Genomic DNA, 27,220 nt, shown 5'->3' with positions numbered 1-27,220 from the left:
GCTTAATGCGTGTATTAATTAAATAACCAATAAAAAATAAAAACATTTTTTCGGAAGGATTGCCGTGCGTTCTACTCTTGAAAGAAAAACAACTGGGTAAAAAAGTCTATCGTTTATTAGAGGTACAAAACATAAATCCGTGCAAAAACAAAAGAAGAGAAACTTAAAATCCTATATCAAGCGTTTTAAGATATTAGTCTCGACTTCAAATAGTTAATCGCATGTACGTATCTCTACTTTTTTTTCTTTTTTTCTTTTTTTCTTTTTTTTCATTTTTTTTTAAAAAAGAAAATTAATATATAAAGGCTAATCCTCAATTCCAACGCTCCAATCTTCAAAGAAATGTAACTACTATCTTCGTCTAGTCTATTACGTCATCTCAGAAAATCACTGAAAAGATAAAATGAGGCCCTAAAACAGGCCACATTACGAATTTTTTTGTGCGTCTACAGTTCTAATTGTCAAAAAATGAGATCACTTATACGAACACTATGACTCATGGCAGTTCACCCATTAAATGGAGTTTTCTGATAGTGAAGCGTAAAAGTTAGTAAGTCTCAGTTTAAGTCTGTCTGAATCAATCTGACTCAACAAACCAATTTATCGACCGCTGGAGAAAATATGTGGCTCCATGTATAAAACTCGATTTAACAAGGGTGAAATTCAACAAAAAGGAGGAATCAGATTCGTTGTTCTTAATAGAGTCCATCCTTCATGTAAGGATTCTTTTTTAAATTTCTGGTGCACAGAACTTTTGATCGTAATATCCTCCGTGATACTGCTGTGCTAAGGAAAAACATCGTATGAACCTTTAGGCGTAGCCAAATCACCTTTGATAAAACACGAATTCCCTGGTACACTCTTGCATATTTTCCTTCCAATTTTCAGCTAATTTTGTTCGCAATTTCACGTAGAGTTATTGAGAATTTCAGAAAAAATGGACCACGTTTAACAGAAAGGAACCAAGCCACACCAACCATTGCCAAAAACTGGGCACTTTAATGTTTTACGAGAGAACACTGGTGCGGACTTCGTTGAAAATTTTAAGGAATTTGCTTCGTACTTTGGAGAAAACTCACTGAAATTAGCACGAAAATCCGCACAACCGTTTTCGTGTAAAAAATTAAATTGCTCAGTTAAATTTGGCAATAGCTGATGTGGCTTGGTTTCTTCCTGGTTAAAGCGGTCCCAAAGACATAAAGACGGAGCGCTAGAAGAAGAAAATGAAGCCAGCTCTCCTTTTGGTTAGAGTAGCAGAAAAACTAACTTTATCTGAGATTCCTGTTAGATTCCTCCTTGTTACCAAGCCAAAAAAGGTTTATTACAAAAATTCAAAATCCTAACTTTATTTATTTGTTCGTTTCAGGCAAATAAAACGAGATCAGAAGAAGAAATGTAGAAAAATCAAGAGGAAAAATTCAAATCAAGTTTCAATTCCCGCGCATGGATTCACAGCAACTTAATCTGAGATCCCTGCAAGATTCCTCCTTGTTACCAATCCGAATTAGGTTTATTATAAAAATTCAAAATCCCAAATTTATTTATCGGTTCGTTTTAGGCATTTAAAATGAGATTCGAAGAGGAAATATGGAAAAATGAAGAGGATAAGTTCAAATCAAGTTTCAATTCCTGCGCATGGATTCACAGCAACTTAATCTGAGATTCCTGTAAGATTCCTCCTTTTTACCAAGCCAAAATAGGTTTATTATTAAAATTCAAAATCCCAACTTTATTTATTTATTCGTTTCAGGCAAATAAAACGAGATTAGAAGAAGAAATGTAGAAAAATCAAGAGGACAAATTCAAATCAAGTTTCAATTCCCGCGCATGGATTCACAGCAACTTAATCTGAGATTCCTGTAAGATTCCTCCTTGTTACCACGCCAAAATAGGTTTATTATTAAAATTCAAAATCCCAACTTTACTTATCGGTTCGTTTTAGGCATTTTCAATGAGATTCGAAGAAGAAATATGGAAAAATGAAGAGGACAAGTTCATATCAAATCGTTTCCCGCGCATGGATTTACATCACCGGAATGGCTTCACTTCTTCCCCGTGCTTTTAGATACGAGCACTCCGTCTTTATGTCTTTGCGCGGTCCAAATATTAATAACATTCCTAAAAAGTGAAAATTTCATCGAAGGAAATTTGGCAACTCTCGAATGTTCATACGACGTTCATCCTCAGCACGGCAGAATACAACAATCACTCAAATTTCACCATCATTTATGGGAAAACTTTGGGACCACCATATATAGCTGTGACTGCGAGTATTGTAACGACGATGAAAATATCGAAACAGAAATACTCGATGAGAGTTGCGTCTGCTGTGGATGGTCGAAGGTGAGATGCTCCGCCGACCTTTGTGACGTATTCGACCCAGAAAGTTGCGGTGTCGCTCGCCTTTGCCGTTAGACCTTTGCTCCTTCCCGACAATAGCTCCATGTTCCTTGAGAACGTAGCATAGCTGAAGAAAACAAAATTCAATGCATGAGATAGTTTTACAAATTGGAAATGGAGAATTTGCATGCAAATTTTTTATTGGAAGCGGATATATCTGGAAGTGCTTATAAAGAGCTGATTTTACAGTATTCTTTATACTTATTTTTTGACATGAAAAATTGATAAATAAATAGATTTAAAAGTGAGAAAATGCGAATTTAATTCCGAAGATCGTCAAATTTGTTTAAAAAAAAAAAAAAAAAAAAAAAAAAAAAAAAAAAAAAAAAAACCATCAAATTTAATCAAACAATGGAAAATTTGCATGCACATTTTTTATTGCTTCATCTGAAAGTGCTTGAAGAGCTGATCTCACGGTCTTTTTTGTAATTTTTTTTTTAAATTCACCACCAAGTGACGTCATTTGGCGGCATTTCCTGATTATCATGGAATATTCCCTCGAGTTACCTGGAAATCCACCTGGAAATCTTGGCAATCAGAAGCTTCCTGATAAAAGAATTTTTATGAAATTAACTGCGCTATGAAAAAAATTATTCAACAAAGCTCGCGTATAGTTTTTTTTTTTTTTTTTTTTTTTTGCGAATCAATCGTTTTTGGAGCCAAGGCGGGATTATTGTGCATTCATCATCATGGCAATGTCATTTTGACACACTTACGAGTGCTTAAATAAGTTTATCCACGTGAGTAAAGCATAGCTGATAGATTTCTATCGAATAAATACCCCCAACCGGGTACGCCAGATTTTTTTTTAGTATTTTTGTAAGAATGAAAAGTATAATAATGTGTGTATGAGTGTGCTTAGTTTTTATATGTCAACGTGCGTATAATAATTTCTGTAGGGGTTTCAGTTGATAACAAAACTCACTTTTCGTCAGCCAAGAATCCATGCACAACATCTCTGATGCTTTCATAAGAGGTAAGGGTGGAATGTTCCAGTTTCACTCCCACACCAGCATCGATGATTTTTTGCACCGTCATTTCCTGGTCTGCGAACCATGGTATGCCGATCAGAGGAACCCCAAAGTGGACTGCTTCCTGGAAACTTTGGAGACCGCCGTGTGTGATGAAAACCTTGACCTTTGGATGAGCTGAAATTTAAAGTCATATCATTAAAAGGGCTCTAAGTATACATTAAGGCTCCTGTATCCCGGCCAGGATATATCTGAAAATGGACGGTTGCATTCACGCTACGGCGTAGGAGGGTATGGATTCGATCGACATGAATCGATAGAAAAATGAATCGATGGACACCGATTCGATCGACAAATTATTAAAAAACCGGTGTCGATTCGAGCGACATGAATCGATCGACAAATGAAAACGTGAATCGATCGACATGAATCAATCGACACTGATTCGATCGACAGTTAATTTAAAAACACCCGTGCCGATTCGATCGACATTAATGGATCGACAAATGAAAACGTGAATCGATCGACAGTTAACTTAAAAACACCCGTGTCGGTTCGATCGATATCAGTGAATCGTTCGACAAACCCGTGAATCGATCGAATTTTGTCGACGGAATCAGTGTCAATTGATTCACGTCGATCGATTCACGTTTTCATTTTTTGATCCATTCATGTCGATCGAATCGACACGGGTGTTTTTAAATTAACTGTCGATCGATTCACGTTTTCATTTGGCGATCGATTCATGTCGATCGAATCGACACCGGTTTTTTTTTAATAATTTGTCGATCGAATCGGTGTCCATCGATTCACGTTTTCATTTTTCGATGGATTCACGTCAATCGAATCCATACCCTACTACGGCGCATATACCACTATTCAGACACGCGCGAGCGCTTTAAGTAAACCGCTTTAAATGAAGGCGAAACATGCTGGGATAGATCACTGACGCGATAATTTAGCGGACGGGTGACCAGTGGCGTGGCGTGCTTTGCGATATATTGCTTGATCTGCCATTTAGACCTATGGAAAAAGATCGATAAATAAGGTGTTCGCAATGAACACCTTATACTAATCGATTCTTTACCACAGATTCAAATAGGGAAATATCGATAATAGATCATTCACGCCTCGCTACTGCGGGTGAAGGTTGAGGGTTGGAATCCGCGTTATTATCTTACAACTTCCCGTAATTTGGGTGAGTTGCCTGAAATTTCCTTCGACTTCAGCCACAATCCTCTGGAGGGGACGGGGAGGGAGGTGTTGCACATCTGACGTGACAACAATGGTCTTTTGTTTTCTTTTGCATGTCTAATTACGTCACAGTGCAAAATACGAGTGGTAACTGGTATGACTGGTAAGAGGGTGTGACGATCGTGAACAGTCGTCATGTTAAAACTTTAAAAAGTTAAAAAAAAAAAAAAAAAAAAAAAAAAAAGCAAAACGCGAGTGCAATTACATATTTTTTACTTAAAAAGCTGTCGCGTCTAGTTTCCGAAATTTAAAAGGGAAAAAATGCCATGGTTGCCAAAATTCAGAAAACTGCCATATTTTAGCAATAACGCGAGTGCAATTACATATTTTTTACTTAAAAAGCTGTCGCGTCTAGTTTTCGAAATTTAAACGGGAAAAAATACCATGGTTGCCAAAATTCAGAAAACTGCCATATTTTAGCAATAACGCGAGTGCAATTACATGTTTTTTACTTAAAAAGCGGGCGCGTCTAGTTTTCGAAATTTACATGGGAAAAAATACCGTGGTTGCCAAAATTCAGAAAACTGCCATATTTTAGCAATGGGATTACAGGGGTCTAATAATCTCGGCTCCAGCTTTCTGCTGAGGTTTCCGGGGAGGAGATATTACCGAAAAATGTTTACCGTACAACGGGACGACTAGTTTGACAGGAGTTCTGCCGTGCTGAGAAAGAACGCGGTATGAACATTCGAGAGTTGCCAAATTTACATCGATAAAATGTTTATTTTTGAGGAAAGTTATGAATATGTTTCCTTTAAAGTTTCAGAATCTTTAAGTGAAATTGCAAACAAAATTATCTAAAAAATTGAGAGGGATATATTCATAAGTTTACCAGAAAACTCGCGTTTTATGAAAGGAAATTTGGCAACGCCTAAAGGTTCATACGACGTTTTTGCTTAGCACGGAAGTACTGTCTTGCGCTCTGATTAGAAAATGAAACTGAGCTCAAAAAGTCCTAAAAGATGGTCATTTTTGGCGTCCAGGGTCATGATAACAGCACTGCCATGCTGAGGTAAAACGCCGTATGAACATTCAAGAGTTGCCACATTTCCCCGAATAAAACATGTATTTTTGAGGAAAGTTTTGCATATTTTTCCCTGGAATTTTCAGATATTTTAGATTGAATTGTGAACAAAATTAACTGAAAAAATTGAGGGAAAATATTGACAATTTTCTCAGTAAATTTGGCTTTTCTTGAAGGAAATATGGCAACGTCCGAAGGCTCATACGGCGTTGTTCCTTAGCGGAGCGTAGAGCAGTACATCACTTTATGGGAGAATTCCATGACGGGCTAAAACCAATTGTTTCCGTTGAACTTAGACATTTTATCGTCAAAAAACGCCGGAGTTACAGACATCCAGAGACCCTGAGTGGGGTTACCTCTGACTTTTCCCGGCACTTTTTGCCCCGAAATCACCTTATGTGCCATCGTTTAACGGTGTTTATCAAAATTAGCTCAAACGTCAGTCGCTTGCGTCATAGAATAAGGATAATCCGCTAGGTTCTTGAGCTCCAGCAAAAACCTATGACATATAAGTACCATTGTGTCAAGTGTGTGCGTCTAAAAGTGTTGAGCGAAACAGGGTGCACAACGTCACCAAGACCGCGTGATTCCATTTTTTAAGGTTGTGATTCAGCCGATCTTTGACTATGATAGTCTCTGTAGTCACTACTTGGTTTATGTCACGCCTAATGACGCAGAATGAGCCCATCTAAGCCGCTACATTCTTACCTTTTTTTTGTTTACTTCTCGAGGCCTTTTTTGCATGACCTCATCATATTTCGTGCCCAATTACCATCTCGGTCTTTTTTTTTTACCGAAAAACTGAGCCGCTTCCTCAAATTAGGTTCATATCAGATGATTCTCCATCAGCTCTCAAAATATGGCACACTTCTCTGAGGGAGCCAAAAACGCCAATTTTGAATAGCGTCCTTTATATCACATGTGGTAAGAGACTCACGACGAAAATACAAGACGAAATTACAAGATGCCGTTTACCTGATAACGGGATCGATTGACAAGAATGGCGATTAAGTGTCACAGAGCACCCGAGCGCGCTGTAAAAGCGACTTGTATGTATGGAAGGTTGGTTGGTGGATACGTATATTTAAAGGTGCTTTTAACATCTGGTGGGTCATTAACACCTTAGAGGAGAGATCAAAATAGTGTAGTACATAATTTAAAAAAATTAAGAAGTACTGGTCACAAAAGGGTAGTACACGAAATTAAAAGATTGGACAAGGAAGGAATACATTAAGGTGATTCGATGGACGCCATATTTTGTGTCAGAACGGCATGCGATATATCGCATCAGTTGGTTCCATTTTTTCAGCTACTCGTCATTCTTCTCCAAATTTGAGATCGTAATTCTGTTGTCAGGAGACTAAAGCGCTCACTTACCAATTTTAACTAAGAAATTCAACGTAATAAAGGCTTGGTTTTTTTAGAGAGAAAATATCGCATTCGAGTGCAGTTTCGAATGCGATGTTTTCTCTCTGAAAAATCACGCCTTTATTACGTTGGATTTCTTTGTTAAAATTGGTAAGTGAGTGCTTTAGTCTCCTGACAATAGAATTGTGATCTCAAAATTGGAGAAAAATGACGAGTAGCTGAAAAATGGAACCAATTGATGCGATGTATCGCATGCCGTTCTGGCTCAAAATATGGCGTCCATCGAATCACCTTAATTCGTTTGAAAAAGAGAGGGATTTCATGAAAGAACTTCATGAATGATAAGAGGCTCACCGAGAACGCTTTGCTGCTGGATCCATTTTTGGGTGAGGATGTAATCAGGGTGACCGGGAATGGGGTCATCCGATTCCCACTTCCAGAGCACCCGGTATCCTCTCGGCAACTCGGTGAAGACCCGCAGAAAATTGGCGATGACGTAGTCGGTCAGAGATTTCGCTCGGATGTGACTTCCAAGGCTGAAGTAAATCACTCCCATCTCCGCACCGTCCAAAAATGTCTTCACGCTCTGCAAAGGCGAACCAAAATGAGAAATTACCATCCATCATCAATTAATTAATTGAAAAATTACCATCCCGAATTGGATGCCACTAACAAAAAGGAACCAGCGCATTTACAGTAATTTCAAAATCGTGCAACTTTTTCTTTTCTTTCAAAAATACATAATATATATGTACAGTGTTGACTAGTGTTGAGATTTACACAATTATTCACCTTTGAAATTAACACTTTTTTAAGAGGAAGCAAAAACTATTCGCTTTTCCGGGAGGTTTCTTAGATAATTATGAAGAAGCAAAATTTTTACAACACTGTAATCGCGCTGGATCCTTTTTGCTAAATGCGATCCAATTAGCATGATTGGGCTGAATGCGGGTATAGAAAAATTCTAGAAGAACGAACATGAAAGAGGAAGAGTGGAATGTTTTGCAAAAGCGAGGCTGAGATACGACGGATAGTTTTTTCGGGTACCTACTAAAATGGCGTATCCAACTCAAAAGGAAATCGTGCAGTTGAATAATTATTTCAACCGACTAAAAATCAAGGAATTGTCACCAGGAAAAAACATATATTTTATCGATGCTCGAGTTAGGTTGCAACCATTACTATCTCAATTTTTTCAAAAATTGCACTTACGTGCCTTGTCCTCTAAGCCCCTCAATTGATATTTTAAACGAAATAATTTTGGAAAAAAGCGAAGAAGAATCGGACGAGAATGATTGCTTTGTCCGTGAGTAGATAAACCCCAACAGAAATTTGAAATCTAAGATATTATGATTATTAGGTGTTTCAGTCAGAGCACGAAATCAGTTCGTTTTTCAAAGTCATCATTTTAAAAGAATAACAATAAAAAATCCTCCTCGAATATTCACATCTCTTTCATTAGCGGATCCAGCAAAGTGGCAACATTGTTTTTCTCCATTGAAACCTATGGAAATGTATCGATTCTTATAGGGGCCATGTGCTCCGTCGAGAATCGATAATTTGGCATAGGTTTAAATGGAGGGATTCCGGTGTTGCCAAATTGCTGAATCCGCCCCTGCCTCTCCACTTCCTATTTAAGATGCAAAACTAATAAAGTAATTTAAATAAATTGAAAATACTTCAAAGTGGAAAAATTCGAATTGCGTTGTTCTCATTGGCTATACGCATACGCCTAAGAGCGCGCTGTGCGTAGCGGCTCAATGTCAACTGTCTCGCCAGATTGCAAAAGCAAAAACACGCCTCGGGCCCATTGATTCTGAACAGTGGCGTAGCGGGCTTTACGATATATCGATTGAGCTACCATTTAAACCAATGGGAGAGGATCGATAAACAGAGTGTCCGCAACAAACACCTGAATAATCGATTCTTTATCATAGCTTCAAATAGGATAATATCGATAGTCGATTATCACGCCGCGCCAGTGCGTTGATTCTGAATTAAATTATTTATCGGCGAAACACTTGTCGTTAATACTTGTTCACTCTGACTCATCCGATCAGCTGTAACCGGGATTGAGGATCATATGCGGAGCTTCTGATTGTTCTCTATAATTCTGTACTGTCGTGCTAAGGAAGAACGCCGTACGAACATTCAAGAGTTGCCAAATTGTCTCCGATAAAATGCTTATTTTTGAGGAAAGTCATGAATAAATTTCCTTGGAATTTTCAGGGAATCGTCTTGAAAATCCGAAGGTAAATACTCATAAGTTTACCAGGAAATTCGTGTTTTATCAAAGGAAATTTAGCAACGTCTGATGGATCATACGGCGTTCTTCCTTAGCACGGCAGTTTATAGTGCCAAACGCCTCCCGTGTTGAGGAAATACGTAAGAGGAGCCTTCAAAATTTGCCAAATTTTCCTTAATAAAACACGATTTTTCAACGAAAGCATTTGAAAATACTCGTATCTAGGAGTCATATTTCCATCTCTCTTCAAAAATAAACATTTCAAAAGAGATTCGGCAACGCATGCATATTCATACGAAGTTTATATTTTTTTTCGGCGTGTTTTATTTCCTCCTGCAAGTATCTCATAGCAGACGCACAAAAAACGTGGAACCAATGCGTTGAGCAAAATGCATCTTTATGGTCAATTAAAGCGCCTGAGAATACCGGTTTTATGAGATTTTTTTTAATCGAGACTTTAGCGGTGAAACCACGTTTGATTCTTGACGCAAATCAAATTCTCAGGTGTTTCCGATCAAAACATGGCAGGTATAGGTCTACAGGACGTAGTAATTTAGCAACAGGAAACGAGAAACTGAGTTTATTGTACCACATTTAAAAGGAGTGTCTAAAACAAAATGGCACAAAAATAACAAGACATGTGCGAAACCGTAGCACAGCCTCAGTACTGTAATACTGCCGTGCTAGGGAAGAACGCCGTATGAATATTCGAGAATTGCCAAATTTCCTTCGATAAAATATTTTTTTAGGAGAGTTATGAATAGTTTTCCTTGAAATTTCCAGGAACATTAGGTGAAATTGTGAACAAATTTATCTGCAAAATTGGGAGGCAAATATTCAGTGGCTTCATCGCTTCGTATAGCCCGACTGTATAATTTTCTTCGCTTTATGAAAATCATAAGTTGAAAACGCTGACTCCGCGAGTTTAATATACGAGCCTAACACAGAGTGGAGCGGCGCGGCGCGGCGTACTGCCATGCCGGGGCAAAACTAGCAATGTCGCCTACAAACCTAAGGGGATACTTCACGCATTGCGCAATGCTTGAAGTATCCCCTTAGGTTTGTAGGCGCCAACGCGCGTTTTGCACTGACTGGCTGGCAGCGTACCACGGCGCCTCAAGCAACTAATTCACAACAGAAATTTTGCACAGTATCATACGAAATTGAAGGCTTTTACCACCTACATGATTTTCTATCTCTTTCTAAAGCCGGCTATAAGAATTCTTATGGAATTTTGAAACGCAGCTCAGCCAATTTTTACCGGACTTTAGCCAGTCTCATCGTAAAATGAATCACCTGAGACAATTTTTGAGGTGTTCCTTGGATGTGCAAAGGTCCAACCTCCACAACGTTGGGTCCGTATAATCGTGGATAGTTGTAGATACTGTTGGAGGCCACCAGCAGTAAATCCACCCGTTCCCACGAGGCATCGACAACTTCCGAAGTTTTCTCTCCCAGCTCCGACCTGAAAATAGAAATTGACAGTTGCATTCGACCCCGAGGAAAGTTACAATGATGTGTCACGCGTACAAATCACGCTTTATTTATTTATATCAGAGTGTGTAAAACAAGCGAGAAAGCTCTAATATGTTCGTATTAGAGGAGCGCTCAGCTGTGTTCTATGTAGGCGCGTTTTTAAGTTCCCCGATTGAGATAAGTAAAGTTGAATGAATAAAACTCGCTTCACCAAAATTTCAAGTATCAATTTTAAGAAAACTACACTACCGTTAAAAAATAAATTATACCTAATTTATATTTTGAAAATTTTTCCATTTTTATCAGGACTTAGTTGATGTTTTCCTAATGTTTTCTCGCGTCAATGAAAGGAAAAAACCCAGGAGATCAGGAAGAATAGGTAGATCAAAAACAAACATTTTCTAAGAAAACATATAGCTATCTTTTTTTAACCCTTAGATGCCCAAGCCAGGTTAACTGACCCGATGCTTGCCAAAAACACGTGGCCTACGGGTTGTATGAGGCCGGTACTTAAGAGCTTTAAATATGAGTCTACAAATGCATTTTAGTAAATGAATCATACATCAAATTGAGAAAAAATAAAAAAAAAATCGAGTGGTACTGCAGCCGAACATGTGCAACGAGTAATTCAGCCTCGTTTTTTAAATTTCCTCTCGAATTTGAGCGACTAGCAGCGTGGAGTGGAGCACGCGAGTTCACGCCTCGCGCCATCGCGCCTTCAATTTTGCAGACGCAGCACGGACATCCATCAAGCACGAATAGTTGTATCTCTGCGCCGTCATCAACACTCATCCTCTCCCTTCCTTATTTTCACGGTGTGTGGATTTCCTTTGTCTTATTTTAATAAAATATGTTCAAGCACTACGTGAGCAACAAAGCCGAAGATGTCATTCTTCGTATTAGATGTGGTATGTAGTAACTTTTTTTTTAAAGAAAATTTCACTGTTCCTCGGCTATTAAGCATTTTCATACCTATATTTAGAAAAAAGAAAAAAAATCATCTTGATTTTTGACCTATTTTTGGTAAGAGACGACTCATCTTCAGGCTCTTTTTTAGACAAAATTCTTGAAGATAAAAGTAAATGGAACACAGGACAAATTTATATGAAAAACATAATTATTAGTAAAAATAAAGATTTTGAAAAAATAGAAATTAGAAAAGAACCAAGTAAAATTTCCTCCGATGTAATGTCAGAAGACGGCGCCGGAGTGTCAACCTCACGAGTGAGTAGTGTTAGCCGGTGAGTTAATCGCGAAACTTTTTTTCCAAATTTAGTATAACCAGTCCGGCATAATTGTAGAGCAGAAGATTTTGCTAGATTTCTCGGTTTTTTTGTAAATGAGGTGTCTTTTAAAGTAGTTTTCCGTCTTTACTTATTAGATTTCATTAATTTGTTACTCATTTACATCTGCTGGGGGGTCAGGATTCAAAATCAGAAGCGATACGATATGAGCGAGCTCATTTTGATACACTCGTGGGGGTTACAGACACCCCCCTCCCCCCCCCCCCCCCCAAAAAAAAAAAACTTTTGGTTCTGGCTGAAGTCGGCAACAGGTTTACTCTTGAAAAATCAAATTTACATGGATCCATTCTATGTATTCACCTGAAATGCTCGACAGCCGAGCTAGTGATGATTGACTTGACGCGGTACTTGATGTAGGTGTGGCTGAGCCAGTTCTCGATCTTCTGGAAGACGTTCATGCGATCGGTGTAGGGGCTGAGGATGGAGGGGCTGAAGGACAGGTGGTTGAAGGAGCCCAAGTGCTCGTCGAATAGCCATGGCGAGGGGAGGGTGCTCAGCGCGATGACCGGCCTTCGTCCTGGACCGGCCAGCAGATCCGCGGCGATCGACAGATGCGTCGCGTAGTTCGCGTCCACGATCACGGAGTCGAACGTCATGTTCTGCGACCGGATCTCCCTGTTCAAAAATGCAACCATATGTTAGTTTTTAAACCTAACTCTACTCTGCTGCATTAAGGTAGAAGGAGCTTTGAATTTTCGTTCGGTACCAAATTTCTAGGGGCGAGCACGGAGAGGAAGCTCAAATTAATATTAATTGAATCGACGTATGCGATAACGTCCGATGTCCAAGACAGTCACACTGAAGCATAAATCAGTGGCAAGCCGCGAATGATCGATTATTGTTCTCCTTTGGAGCTGTGGTAAAGAATCGATTATTGAGATGCTCCTTATCAACAACCTGTGTATCGATCCTTTTCCATAGATTTAAATGGCAGGTCAATCGATACATCGCAAATCACGCCACGCCACTGTCGTAAATTGAAGGACGATAGTTCAAAATATCCTGAGTATCACCAGCTACCTGGACTATTTCTGTTAAACGGAACCAGAGACAGGTGGGGAAGAAGAGGTGTGCTCGTTCGTCGAGGGCCGTAAGAACCCTGCTAAAAATGGTGAGTACAAATGAGTAGAAAATCAAAATCACATGAATAGAATTTCAACTTATATGAATAGAATTCAACTCATATGAGCAGAATTTCTCTATTCACTTTTCGCCGGCTCATATGACTAGAGAGTCCAATTCATATGACAAGAGATTTCAACTCACATGAGTTCAGCGTTGAATCTACCGTGTCCGATATCTCAGAAACTAGTCTTCGTGTCAAAAAAATTATAAGAACAGAATGTTCTTATTTTTCAAAGTTACATATATTGTCGGTGTCTCCTGGTTAAAAACACCACTTCTGAAAAATGAAAACAATTGAATTCATATGAGTTCAACTTTTCTACTCATGTGAGTCGACGAATTCTGAATCGCCTGCTCATCATTTTTAGCAGTGGGTGTTTCAGAATTTGAGTGGACAGTTTCGTTGTAACTTAACGAAACAAGATGGTTCAAAACGTTAGGAATGTAGAACAGTTTTATAAATAATCCCTTAAGTGTAATTAAAGGTTTACAAAAGAGATCGATCCTATACATCAGTGTCGTGGGACAAAAGAAACCCACCGCAACTATGAAACCCGGTATTGCACAACAGACGTTTTCGCATACGTCGATTCAATTATGATGCACTGAAAAAAATACTTATGGTTATGTGGTGAAAGTCCGTTCTGCATGGAAAATCTAACGTATGAATTGCGCTCACTAGATGGCTTTCACGGCTAGAGCAGAGATGTGCCGTAAATATGTCGTTTATGGAAAAGCAGGTGTATGCACTTACTGTTCATACGGTATGGACGTTGGGTCCACGCGGTATGGACTCGGAGTCCATACTCTTTGTATGTACTTCCGAACCACCCTCAAGTGACGACTTGACAGGTTCTGTCACATTCGGTTTTGGAGGGTGAATTTTAAGTTCAAGTAGAGCGGGCAATAATTATATCCATACGGCTCCTGACCCCTATAAATTTTTTAGCACGGTGTTTTTTTCAGATCAGGGCAAACATAAAACATGTAAAAAGGTCAGCACTCTTCTGTACGCCTGTGCACGCGTTGCGTTCTCGTATTTGAGAGACTTTTACGCTGGGCCGAACATGTTTAAATGTTATAAGATCAAATGCTGACTCATATTTCAAAGGATTCTGAGCTTTTTCTTTCAGCCCCTGTTAGTCAAAAAATGTTTTTCTGTGTGTTGCTTTCATTTGAGGTGACAATATTGCCTATTACCTTTTGACTCCGATTGCATATCGACGGTGTAAGTCCGCAGCCACGTATCTCGTTTGCGGTGTTTCAAAATCTCCGCTTGGTACACATTATTTTTTCTTATCAAGAATTTTAAGAGTCAGGACTCTAAGTCCAAGACACATAATTAATATAAATTACTTTTTCGAATACGATCGAAAAAGTAATCAATAAGCCAGCAGAATTTGGTCAGTATTTGAATATTTGTTTACTTCCGGAATTGATTTACTTCCATTAACGATCCCGATCCGATTCAAATCTGTCACGAAGGCGTGGAGCTGCTACGGAAGACTTGAGTTGGGTTAGGTTAGGTCACGCAACTATATCAACTCCGCGGTAATGCGGGAGGTGTCGCACGAAAATGAAGGCGCGCAGCGCGCCACCGCTGGGTTGCGCAAATATCCTCTGCAGCTACAAGCTGCAATTCGACGGCGTAAGTCCGCATTTACTTATCTCGTTTGCGGTGTCTGAAAATCTCCGCCTCCGTGTTATTTCTTTAAAGGAGAACAAATTGGCATCATTCCTCGAAGTTTCCGCAGAATTCTTTTAGCACTGAGAGAAAAAATCACGGCAGTTTTCAAGAATTTCCGTCGAGTAGTTTTTTATTTAAAGAATGAAGTATGGCAGAAAGTCTACGACGTAGCAAACCGAAATACGTGGTTGCGGACCTACACAATCGATATTTATAAACATCAATGGCGTGGCGTGCTTTGCGATAAATCGATGTTCTGCCATTTAAACCTATGGTAGAGAATCGATTACCAAGGTGTTCGCTGCGAACACCCTGATTATCGATCCTTTTCCATAGGTTTAAATGGCATAACAATCGATATATCGCAAAGCACGCCACGCCACCGATAAACATGCATGGGAAATTAAGCTCCCTGGCAGCTACGTGGCCTAGCAGCCGGATTGTTGAAACTTTAACTGGCTACGTCGGCACGATAAGACAAGACATAGCCCTATCTGCGCCGTGTAATATATCGATTTTCGATTCTTGTCGTGCGATATAAATTTCAACAATCAGGCTGCAGATCCTAGATGGACGCTTCGCGCACTCAAAGATTCATTTCCTGGATCATACTTAAAACTTTAAAGAGAACAGGGTCATTTGCAGGCCAAAATCAGTGGCGTGGCGTGAATTGCGATACATCGATTGTTATACCATTTAAATCCATGGTAAAGAATCGATTATTAAGGTGTTCGCTGCGAACACCCTGTTCATCGATCCTTTTCCATAGGTTTAAAAGGCCAATGAATCGATATATCGCAAAGCACGCCACGCCACTGGCCAAAATATAATGATAGCCACAAAAATCATAAACATCGGGCTCAAAAATCTCTCTAGAACGAACTATGCCCAAAAAATTAAATTTCATATTATTTCAATGAAGAAATTCACAGTTTCATCATGTAATATTCAAAAAAATTGAGCTGTTTTTCAAAAATTTACAGAGATCAGAATCTTCAAAAAATTACTTTCTCCTAACAGCCGCAAAAAGAGTACCGCAAGAATGTACACGATCCTTGTAGCGTTGCAAGGCACTAGGTTTCCTGTTAAACTCGGTTCATATGAATGTTTTACTTGTGGCAGCACTATAGCTAGGACAGTAAAACAAGCAGGAAGCTCCAACGCATTGGCGTCGGAGAGCGGCTCTGGGGGCAGTAGTTGTAGTCAAGAATGAGGGCCTAGACACATTTTGTCATTGATGTACAATCCGACAACTGTCGATTCATGTTTTGTAACTTAGCAGATTTACGTAGCCGGTGTATAAATGTGTATTGGGCTTTGATATGGCGAATACATGGCATTATCACTTGTTGTATACTTTTAATTTTGAAAGCTCTTTGGAGGTCCGCTTCCTAAAAAATCTCTGGTTGATAAGTCGTTTAGCGAGGCTGCAAAAAATTTGCATTTTTATATCTGAAAGTGTAGGTATTGGTTTTTTGTATAATTGTTTTTTTGGATTGCTGGAAAAGTAACGCATACTTCTATAATTTAGGACTGAGTCAGGGAAATATAAGGTTCGTTAAATAGTAAATATTCCTAGTACCGTGTGACACTATTGTTAACGAAAAGTTTTTGCAACTTGTCAAAGAGGTTGTTGAATGATCTTCGAATAACTTTTGATGAGCTAGGGAAATGGAACCATCTGCAGCTCGTGGACTTCTGTACGATATTGTCCAGAATCATCTGAATTTTCAAAAAGTGTCCGCTTGTTCGATACCCAATTTGCTCATTCATGCATACAAGGAGAAGCGCATGAAAGCTTTAGCAGACATTTTGGAGATGAATCAAGAATTAGATGAAGAATTTATAACTTAAATCACGGCACCCTAATCACGGGATGACCTTAATTACGGCAACTATTTATTGTCCATGAGATGCAGATGGTTCCATTTCCCTAGCTCATCAAAAGGTATTCGAAGATCAATTTCATCAGCCACCCGTACGAACCACGTTTCTAGTGACCCGTACTTGCTTCGCACGTATGAAACATACAATCAGAGAAAACAGAATTCATCTTACAATAATCAATAATCAGTAGGACATGAATCGTTGCGATGTATAATACGACATTATAATGCGGCATTACTATTGTAATTCATTTTAATGGATTAGGGGCATTATAAATCATTATTGCCACGTCGGAATGAAATGTTGTAGACTGAATTGAAAAGCATGTTGGCAAAATTTATTATAAAAATAGTATAACATGTAGGTACATAACATAAAGGTAATACAAATTAAATGATTAGAGCGTGTATATTTCATTACATTATAGGTATATTACAATCATTTTTGTCATTGTTGGAAATTTTGATAGTTTGAAATTTGATAGTTGATAGTTGATAGTTTGAGAGTTGAAAATTTGGTTATTTTATTTAGTTAAGGTGATTCGATAGACGCCATATTTTGTGTCAGAATGGCATGCGACATATCCCATCAATTGGTTCCATTTTTTCATTTACTCATCATTTTTCTCCAATTTTAAGTTTCGCAATTCTGTTTTCAGGAGACTAAAGCACTCACTTATCAATTTGTATATTTATATTGAGTTAAGGGTAGAGACGTATTCCTCACCGGAATTGAGGAATGGAGGTGTTACAGTAAGTCCGGCATTAGGTTCCATTTCGACATCAGCGACGATCAACGCTACGATACTGGAAGCCAGTCTCCCGATATTAAATCCCTAGCGGGGAAGAAAAAAAATGCCTAGATTTCGCTAAAAATCCCTAAATCCCCAGATTTGCTCAAATATACTTAAAAAATCCCTAGATTTTGCAAAAAGCGCCATTTTTAACGAAGAATCATGATGTCATTCGATGTAGCGATTTGCAATATTTAAATCTGATTGGCTCGTTTGAATTTTGGCGCTCTCTGAAAGCAGTGCTAATCCAGACCAATAAAATGAAAGAATATTAGTTGATTTCTTATTATTAACAGGTTGAATGCAGTTGAATGTCAAGTACATCGAAGGACGCAATCGTTTTAATTTCCGGCTTATTTGCGGGGAAAATAGTGTTGCCAAAAAGGCCTACAAAATATAGATGAAAAAATGTTTTCGATTGTCGAAGCTAGAATTGAGGTTAAAAAGTTGATTTTTGGTAACTTTACCTCATCAAAAAAAAATCCCTAGATTTCCTGAAAAATCCCTAAATCCCTGGAAATTTCGGAAAATCCCTAAATCTAGGGATAAACCCTTAGACATCGGATGGCTGTTGGAAGCATTAGAGTCAACATTTGAAACGCTGCTGCAGAATTTGCCGGGAGTATAATCGAGTGTTGAAAGTCAGTAGAATTGAACAATGTAATAATTGCTTTCCGAAATAAGCGTTATAATAAAAAAACCACGAATCTGAACTGTTAATACTGGAACACACCTTCTGTAAATGTACCTTGCGAGAGATAAGTAACAAAATAGATGTACTGGAGGAGAAGTGCTTCTCCACAGAGTTTGAAGAAGGAAAAAAAATGCCCAAATTTACTTACTTCAGCATTTTCGGCAAAATCACTGCAATTTCCGAACCTTTTTCTGGCCAGGGGCCAAAATTAAATGATTATGAAGGGCCACTTAGATGTTGTAGATAAAAATAGGACTGTTGAAAAAGTCGCCGTTTTCAATAAATATGTTCCCGGAATGGAAAAAACAGCTCACAAATAAAAGCAAATTGCCATAGAAACTTCTTCACGAAATCACACACACAACGAAGAACGAGGCGCTACAGACGAGTCCGTCCAGGACAAGTTAAAAAATTCCCATGAGCCGAGTGCCGTAGGTTAAGGGCCCGTTCGCCAAAACTAATCGGAACTGTATGAATGAATTGCTCCTTTTAAAAATCAAAACAATATCGAATTGCGATATATTACACAGTTAAGATAGGGCTATGTCCTGTCGTAAGCGGCGACATACAGTCGATATCATTTCAATAATCGCCCCAATGGCCACGATAGTTGTTAGACGTTTACGGTTTCCCTGGTAACCTTTGTTTGCTATCAGCTGATATCGAGTAATTAACTAGGAAGCTCCAACCCAGTGGTTAAAGCTTCCTTAACCGCGAAAACTTTAAAATTCAAATTTTCAAATTTTGAACGTAAAGTACATTTTTTCCATCACGAGATAAAAGCACAAACAAGTTTTGAATTATTGACTGTATCACCATGATTCCAAAAATACCATACACAACATAGCATTGACTAACAATAAAACAGTATGCAATAAAATAAAGTCATGACAAGGAACATAGCCGAAAATGGCGCCGATTCCCATCAACCAACGCGCGGTCTCTACAATGTAACATGCTGCATTGATACTCCCCAGCTGGGACCGTCCGGAATAGCAGCTCTAGTGCAAGCACCAGAGCCGCTAAAAGTAATCATACGTATCTCAGATCAATGTCTCAAAGTATTAAGGTGATTCGGTGGACTCCATATTTTGTGTCAGAACGGCAGACCCGCCGGCAGAATGCGCCGAACACAGCGCGGTCAGCACGACACGCATATTAGCGCCTTCAAGACTGAATGAATACTTCACGCATTGCGCGTTCGCTACGGGGCGCAGTGCGCTCTCAAAGGTGATTCGATGGACGCCATATTTTGTGTCAGAACGATGTGCGATATAACGCATCGAATGGCTCTATTTTTTCAGCTACTGATCATTTTCCTCGAATTTTGAGATCGCAATTCTGTTGTCAGGAGACTAAAGCACTCACTCACCAATTTTTACAAACAAATTCAACGTAATAAAGGCGTGGTTTTTTTTTAGAGAGAAAACATCGCATTCGATACTGATATCGAAACTGCACTCGAATGCGATATTTTCTCTCTAAAAAAACCACGCCTCTATTACGTTGAATTTCATTGTTAAAATTGGTAAGTGAGTGCTTAAGTCTCCTGACAACAGAATTGCGATATCAAAATTGGAGAAAAATGACGAGTATAGCTGAAAAAATGGAACCAATTGATGCGATATATCGCATGCCGTTCTGACACAAAATATGCCGTCCATCGAATCACCTTAAGTCAATTTAAAGGATGCTAGTCCAATAAGATTATTTTTAAAAGCGACTCATGACTTCACCGGTTGAACCGTCCCGTCAGTAGCCCCTACCTTCTCCAGTTTTTAATGAATGAGTGAGCTACTCCACCGTGCGTAGGAAAAACCACGGATCCGTACACGGGGTACCTAGTGAGGTTACGTGGTTTCCTCTTAGCGCGGCGAGCGTAATTAATTATGGAAGATCACTGGTTTCAATTCATCGTACATACAAGAACTAGCCGCATTCTTCACTGTCGAGACTTCAAGCTCCTCTTCACTGCGCGTGGCAAGTTCCACCGCACAGTGTAAAAGAGATCCTACATTGTGGACTAAATATTTGGCGATTTTTTTTTTTTTTTTTTTGGTGGCTTCGGAAGTGGGGAGAAAACCGAGTTCCGGCAATTACTGCTTGCGTGTGCCAGGAACGAGAGGCCAGCATTGTTTTTACTCCATTTAAGCATATGGAAATGTATCGATTCTTGGAGGGGCCAGGTGCTCCGACAAGAATCGATTATTTGACATAGGTTTAAAATGAGGAAATTGTGTGTTGCCAAATTGCTGGATCCGCCCCTGCCAGTCCCACCCTTTAGTTTCACAACCGCAAGGGATGGCAATTTTTAGAAAAATCGATTAAATCGGACCGATTTTTCGTGGTCGATTTGAAATGGGAATAGAACTTTCGAGCCTAAATCGAATTGTTGAAAACAATTAAAATTTTCCCCGTTTATATGTCACACAAGGCCAAGGTTCCATGAAACCTGAGTTTCATTTCAAGTTCAGTTTTAGTAGTGGTTATGTTTTTGTCGCCAAACTTGGGTTTTGACAATGTGTGACACAAAGCGGGAAAAGTCATACCATACGCGAGGGCGAGGTGCAATCAAATTGAGAACAGATTTAAGATAAGCAAATCGTAGGTTTCCTTCAGCGAAAACCTTACACTGGAAAAAAACAAATTGGATCTAGAGTCCAGACTCTTGAAAACATTGACAAGAAAAAGTACTCTTGATTCAATCAGATTTTGCTTCAATCAAAAGGAAGTCCGCTCAAATTAAGAGGCTTGGTTCTTGATTTAAGCAAAAATCCGACTGAATCAAGAGTATTTTTTCTTGTCGATGCTTTTAAGAGTCTGGACTCTAGATCCAATGTGTTTTTTTCCAGTGTACATTTAAAACTGAGTTATAAGGTGGAGCTTCGGCACTCTGGAGGACAACTCGTCGCTCCTCTGACATTAGGAAACATCTCAATTTCTACTTGAGCCTTGTTTTACACAAAAATTGATATTTTCTGTGGAGCTCACGTGGAAATCGAGATATCGACGGTGAAACTACCAAACCACGTATCTCGGTTTGCGACGTCGCAGACTTCCTGTCATACTTTATTTTTTAAATGAAAAACTATTTAACGTCCAGTCTTGAAAATTTCTGTGATTTTTCCTCTTCGTGCGAAGAAAATTCTGTGAAAATTCCAAGGAATGATATTGATTTGGTCTACTTCAAAAAAATAAAATGCGAGCGTAGATTTTTAAACACCGCAAACGAGATACGTGGTTTGGTAGTTTCACCGTCGATATGCCCTTACATTGGAGGGATGACGAATTCCACGTCTGACCAATCAATCGATAAATTCCTGGATTTTTAAATATTTTTTCAAAGTTCCTCAAATGTCACATCACGTTGTAGTTCATCAAAGGTTTGCACAAACTATTATAGAGCAGGAAAAGTTTTTTTTAAAAACACTTTAACAGTACGCACCGAGTGAATTTCGCAAATTGAAGGACGTGTCCCTATTCCTCGGTCAAATTTTGTGTACCAATATCATTTAACTCGATGATTCAATGCAATTTTTTTTTTTATTTTCTTTTTTAAATAAATTAATATTTTAAATTCCAGAAATTATCGATCGACGATCGCATCGTCCTTTAAAGAGAGAATACAATTTCAAACGTCTTATTCTCAGTTCCAATTTAATAAAACTTGATTAACTTTTGTTAAACTTGATCCATTTATAGTGCAATAATAACAAACTGTCCAACAGCCGAAATTTTTCAATGCTTTCCTTCGGATATGATCCACGTTCTAACTTTACATTTTGACCCACTGTGTGGTCCATTACCACTAGATAGTATCGCGGCTACCATGTCAAGATTTTATTATTTACGGCATCAAGACCTACGTTTTTGTTTATAGAGAGGTTTAATAAAATTCCATCCAGATGTTGTCTTCCGAATCATATGGATGATGGAAAAATTTTGGTATTTTCCGAGTGTGCTGAGAAGAAAGTGGAATTTTTAGTGGGGTGCATTTTTGCACCAGTGGTGAGGCGTCAATGTTAGACTATCGATACTTCTCCATTTGAAGCTATGGTAAAGATCGATTATTACGGTGATCGTTCCGAACACCCAGTGTATCGATCCTTTTCCATAGGTTTAAATGGCAGATCAATCGATTATCGAGAAACACGCAAGCGCAAAACGCCGCTGTTGTGCACTTCTAATCGTTGCCGCGTTCATTCAAAACTTCTTCTTCAGGTTCAATTTGCGTGAGTATAGGCGACCTCAAGAATTGACTTGAATTTAGGTTTGTCAAATTGGATGTATTTATCCTTTAAGGAGCTATGTGCGAATGAATTAAATAAAAAAGTAGTACAAAATGAACAGTGGCGTGGCGTGAATTGCGATTTATCGATTGTTATGCCATTTAAACCCATGGAAAAGGATCGATAAACAGGGTGTTCGCAGCGAACCCCTTAATAATCGATTCTTTACCATAGGTTTAAATGGCGTAACAATCGATATATCGCAATTCACGCCACGGCACTGAAAATGAAGCGCAAAAAGCTTTCCTGCGCCATTTAAGCGAAGAACTAGTTCAATCACACATAATTTGTTAAAGAGTATTTTTGTTCTTTTAAATTTAGCTTGGAACTGATGAGACTTTCTCCATAATCAGCCTAAGTTGAATGATTTTTACAAGCAAATTTGCAGAGCTTTGATGCAACGGAACCGCAGAATATGTGGTTTTTTCGAGATTTAAAAAGATTGAGGCCGGACCACGGTTGAAAATGTTTATTCACTGTTCTTTGTATATAAAAAATACAAACATGTACCTATTAGAAAAAACAGCCAATAAACATTCCCAACTATAGTCCGGCTTCGATCAATTATTTTAAAAAAAATTACGTACATATACCTAATTGACAGAAAAAAATATTTAATTATATGAAATTCCATAAAAACATAATTAAGAAAAAACGGAAGGAGAGGGCTCCTTGTTTTGATAGAGATGAAATGAACCTCTCTCTTGAAAAGTGATTTTTTTTTTTTTGACCGGCATTGCAGTTCTTCACTGAAAAAAAAAGAAAACAACGCCGAAGGAAAAGACATTTGCATTCTAAACTCACGCGTCAAAGCGCATATTCTCTTTTTTTCTACGATGTCTTCGATGACGTATTAGATACTGCCTCTTTTCGACGTTTTTTCATCTGAGTTTTTTCAAAGTGGTTACATTTTTTTTTTACGAAACGTTAAGGTACAAACTGTTAAGGTAAATTTTTTATGGTCAAGTGAATTTATGGAGAAAAAAATCAGTAGACTGAAAGAGTCGCTTGATCGTAAAATATGCCGACGTCAATAATTATGTCCGTCACTTGTTTCGAATAGACGTTACATTTTTACCGAGTGCAGCCTTTGAATTCATTGATAAGGAAAACTAATCGTCTCGTTTATTAATTGGCTTTGGCCATTTAGGACGTGTGTGCCATTTTGTACGCAAAAATGAGGAAACATCCATTCTAATTAAGTTCTAATCCCCTGTAACGATCTATTTCTTTGGCTGTTAACGACCATTGGATTTAATTTCAGGTTTTTATGCTCATCAAACAGTATCAAAATCTCAACTTATTATTCCTCTATATTAAAAGTTCTCAAGTATCTATTCTATTCTTTGGTTTAGTGCTCATGGACGGATCCAAGGGGGGAAGGAGTGAAGGAGTCGTACGTCCCCCCCCCCCCGTTCGCCGGAAAAAAAGAAGAAAGAAAAAGAGAAGAAAGGGAGAAGGAAGGACGCCTATATTTTATAATTACTCATGAGGAAATTGACTCAAACTGTTTAATAAATGCTTTAAAATTTTGAAAATTTTATGGGAAAAACACCCCGGGCCCCCTTCCCCCATTTCGAAGGAGAAAATGCATAAAGAGGAGCTCAAAAACATTTTTAACTCAATTTCTCCGAAAATTTTGGTTGGTTCCTTTCTGATAAACTCGGTCTATTCGTTTTTCAGCTAAAACAAAGAATTCATTACTCGAAATTTTAAAAGTTTTATCAAGGAACACGCGTTTCTCAACTTTCTCCATCGATGTGCTCGAAAACTAAAAAATGTTTTATCTCCCCTAGGGTTACTGAAAGCGAAATCACTTACCTCCTGATTCGTTGGAACCGGTCACTCGCTAACAAGCTCTCGACATATCTCACGTAGTTTGGCACCAGACTAAGCAGCTCCCATTTCGTCACGGGTCGCTGCAAGTCCACCCCCAGGGCAGGGTTGACATCATAGGGCGAATAATACTCGGAGGGTAGCTTTGCGTAGGAGTAATTAGCGTGTTGATCCTGCAACAAATTGTGTTCCTGTACGTAATCGTCTGGTTTTTAAACCATGTTAAGCAGTCGAGGCGACTTTTAAGGTTTTTAAGGACCCACGAAGAAATGCTCATTATATGATCTAACAGAGCTGGATTTTTGCATTTTTGGTTGAACATTTTTTGGGTCTTTTTTAGATCGAAGTACCCCCTCAAGAGCTTTTGAAAAACGCCTTTTAAAAGTTATTGTGCCAGAGCGATCATTAAGAACTTTGTAACACTTGCAATCGAAGTAATCGAACCATTTATCACATTGCACTACAGTTTTTTTTTTCTTTTTTTTTTTTTTTTTTTTTTCTTTAACTTTTCTGTAGTCTAAAAATTTTCATTCGGCGCACAATGGATAGAGTCAATCAGAGAGGTCGGACATGAAATTTTAAACTAAAACTGCAAATGTTAATGTTTACTTCGTCACATTTTAAATTTCAATGAGTGTTTAATGAAGAAAATTTTACGAGGAAACCAATGGAACCATCTTTAGAACCTTAAAGGTTTGTTTAAACGGAGTTGTAAGCGTTTAAAGTTTCCAAATTTTGTTCGACCTCTCATATTGACTCAATCCACCGTGCGGCGTCGGGCTCGATCGACCGCGAATCCCTCTTTCATACTGACGTTATTTACCTCCAAAGTTGATTGGCCAATTAATGTGACCTGATGACCTTTCTCCAACAAGGCCTCCACCAAAGCAGTGACCGGCATTTGTTGACCTGAAGCCAGGGACGGGAACAAAACCAAAATATTCGACGATTCAATAACAGAGCCACAGAGTAAAACCAAAAATCCCAATCGAAGCCACATTTTGGATCACAAAATATTCGCACTTTTTCGATGCTAAACCACGGTATCAAGTTTTCCGGCGCCTTCCGACACAAGCAACTCCAACCACGGTCGAAAGGGTTGGATTTAATTGAACCAAAAATAGGCACGGATCTTAAACCGACGCGCACGATGGAAAATCCAAAAATTTCGTTTGCAAACTAAACAATTGTTTCACTAAAAAGATGTCAAACCTCCGTGGTGAAAATCAAAAAGAAAAATTTTTTCTCTGAAAAATATCAAACTTCCGTGGTAAAAATCAAAACAAAAAATTTAGCGGTGAAAATCGATAGGTATTACTTCAATACAGGTCAATTTTGAGTTTAACAATAAATTTTAGAATATACAGTATCTATTCACATTTTTTTCTCAAAAATGTAATTTTCCGTTATTTGTTCTGTTATTCTCTTATATTTTTTGTTTAAAAAATTAATCGATGCAGACTTTTTATTCCAGTATAGGATGCTCCACACGAATTTACGCAGCTGTTTCGAAAATCATAACCGCCGAAAATTGCGGCCGTACGCCGCCACTAAAGGTCTAAAATGGCAACTCACCGACCACACAAATAAAAATCAATCTAGATCACTAATTTAAAATCAAGGCTCCGAGACACTGATTTTCAAAACTGATTTTCACTGATTTTCTGATTTTCCGAGGGACGGAGACGCCGATAAATTCAGAACCGACTGCGGAAATCTGAAGCTAAAATTTTCCGAATCGAGTTCGAGCCGTGCGGCCGTGTCCAACTTCGAAGACTGGAATTTGGATTTCAGCCGATTTCGATGGGCGGATTCGCGGGACGGTCCGCGGATTTTTTTCCCGCCTCGGCGATCGCAAGGTCACGATTTGAACTGCACTGATCTCAGAAGCTGCCTCCACATCGGTATGACCCGTCGGTTCCTTGTTTACCTCTTACGACTTAATTCTTGCATCGACGTTCGTTTCACTTCGCTTGTCCCTATTATCATCGCTCTCGGTTTTGAAAATTCTTGTGGAAAAGTCCCGAGCTCGACTAAAATGGAGATGTTGCATGTGTGAAGAATTTGCGATTTGACTGGTGATTCTTATGTAAAAGTTCGCGAGAAACACGTTGGTGCCACTGGTTTTCTCTGAAATCAACTCCCAAGCTTAAAAAAAGCTCTCAAGTTGAGGCCAAAATGGCTGGGTATATCCTACGCTACCCTGAGAGTCCACCTCTATATTAAGACAAACTCTCCATGCAAAGATAGGGAGTAAATACATTAGCAGGGTTGCCGTGTCTTCAGTTGTGAAGTCCCCAAATAAAGTGGCAGCCCTGTCAATGTATTTGCTCCCTATCTTTCCATAGAGAGTTTGTCTTGATGTAGAGGTGGACTCTCAGGATAGGGTGGGATATCCCCTCCATTTTGGCCTCAACTTGAGAGCTTACTTTGAGCTTGGGAGTTGATTTCAGAGAAAACCAGTGGCACCATCGTGTTTCTCGCGAACTTTTACATGAGAATCAACAGTCAAATCGCAAATTTTCTCACACATGCAACATCTCCATTGGACGTATTTCTGCGTAAAAAACATAATTCAAATTAAAAGTAAATTCGTTTCGATTTCAAGAAAATAATTTTGAGGCAAAGATATTTCTTTTTTTTATTCCGAAGAGTTTTTAATTAATTTAGAGAAAAGTAATTTTGTCATCGATGTCCAGAAACAATATATTTTTAAGACCACTCACTTCCAATCTAAGCAAAGTAATCGGGTACTAACTACTAAATCATCAAAAATTCCTGAAAATTTAGAGAAGAGTACCCTTTTTGGGAAAATACGCGCGGCATGGAAAAGTTTTAAAACATTTAAGCTTTTGCGAAACTCATGA

At 38.6% G+C, this 27,220-nt stretch overlaps 1 protein-coding gene across 1 annotated transcript; it reads right to left on the bottom strand.

Moving 5' to 3' along the window:
- Positions 1-97: 97 nt before the first annotated feature.
- On the bottom strand, positions 98-26,220 carry LOC109039208 (UDP-glycosyltransferase UGT5). The gene is made up of 7 exons (XM_019054600.2): positions 25,177-26,220; positions 24,339-24,526; positions 12,343-12,657; positions 10,559-10,727; positions 7,372-7,603; positions 3,326-3,548; positions 98-2,467 (listed from the first exon to the last, which is right to left on the bottom strand). The coding sequence occupies exons 1-7, from the start codon at positions 25,351-25,353 to the stop codon at positions 2,227-2,229; spliced, it is 1,545 nt and encodes a 514-aa protein (XP_018910145.2). The 5' UTR covers positions 25,354-26,220; the 3' UTR covers positions 98-2,226.
- Between the last annotated feature and the right edge of the window lie 1,000 nt (positions 26,221-27,220).

This window comes from Bemisia tabaci, chromosome 9 (assembly GCF_918797505.1).
Source record: "Bemisia tabaci chromosome 9, PGI_BMITA_v3".
In the NCBI taxonomy this organism is placed as follows: domain Eukaryota; kingdom Metazoa; phylum Arthropoda; class Insecta; order Hemiptera; family Aleyrodidae; genus Bemisia; species Bemisia tabaci.
The sequence above is the reverse complement of the archived record's forward strand: the minus strand, read 5'-3'. Positions and strand labels throughout refer to the sequence as shown.

Coding starts and splice junctions, on each gene's coding strand:
- LOC109039208 (XM_019054600.2), bottom strand. CDS start 25,353: ATGTGGCTTCGATTGGGATTTTTGGTTTTACTCTGTGGCTCTGTTATT. Junction 7,604..10,558: donor CACCTCAAAAATTGTCTCAG/GTGATTCATTTT, acceptor TCGCCTTTGCAG/AGCGTGAAGACATTTTTGGA. Junction 3,549..7,371: donor CCAGCAGCAAAGCGTTCTCG/GTGAGCCTCTTA, acceptor TTTAAATTTCAG/CTCATCCAAAGGTCAAGGTT.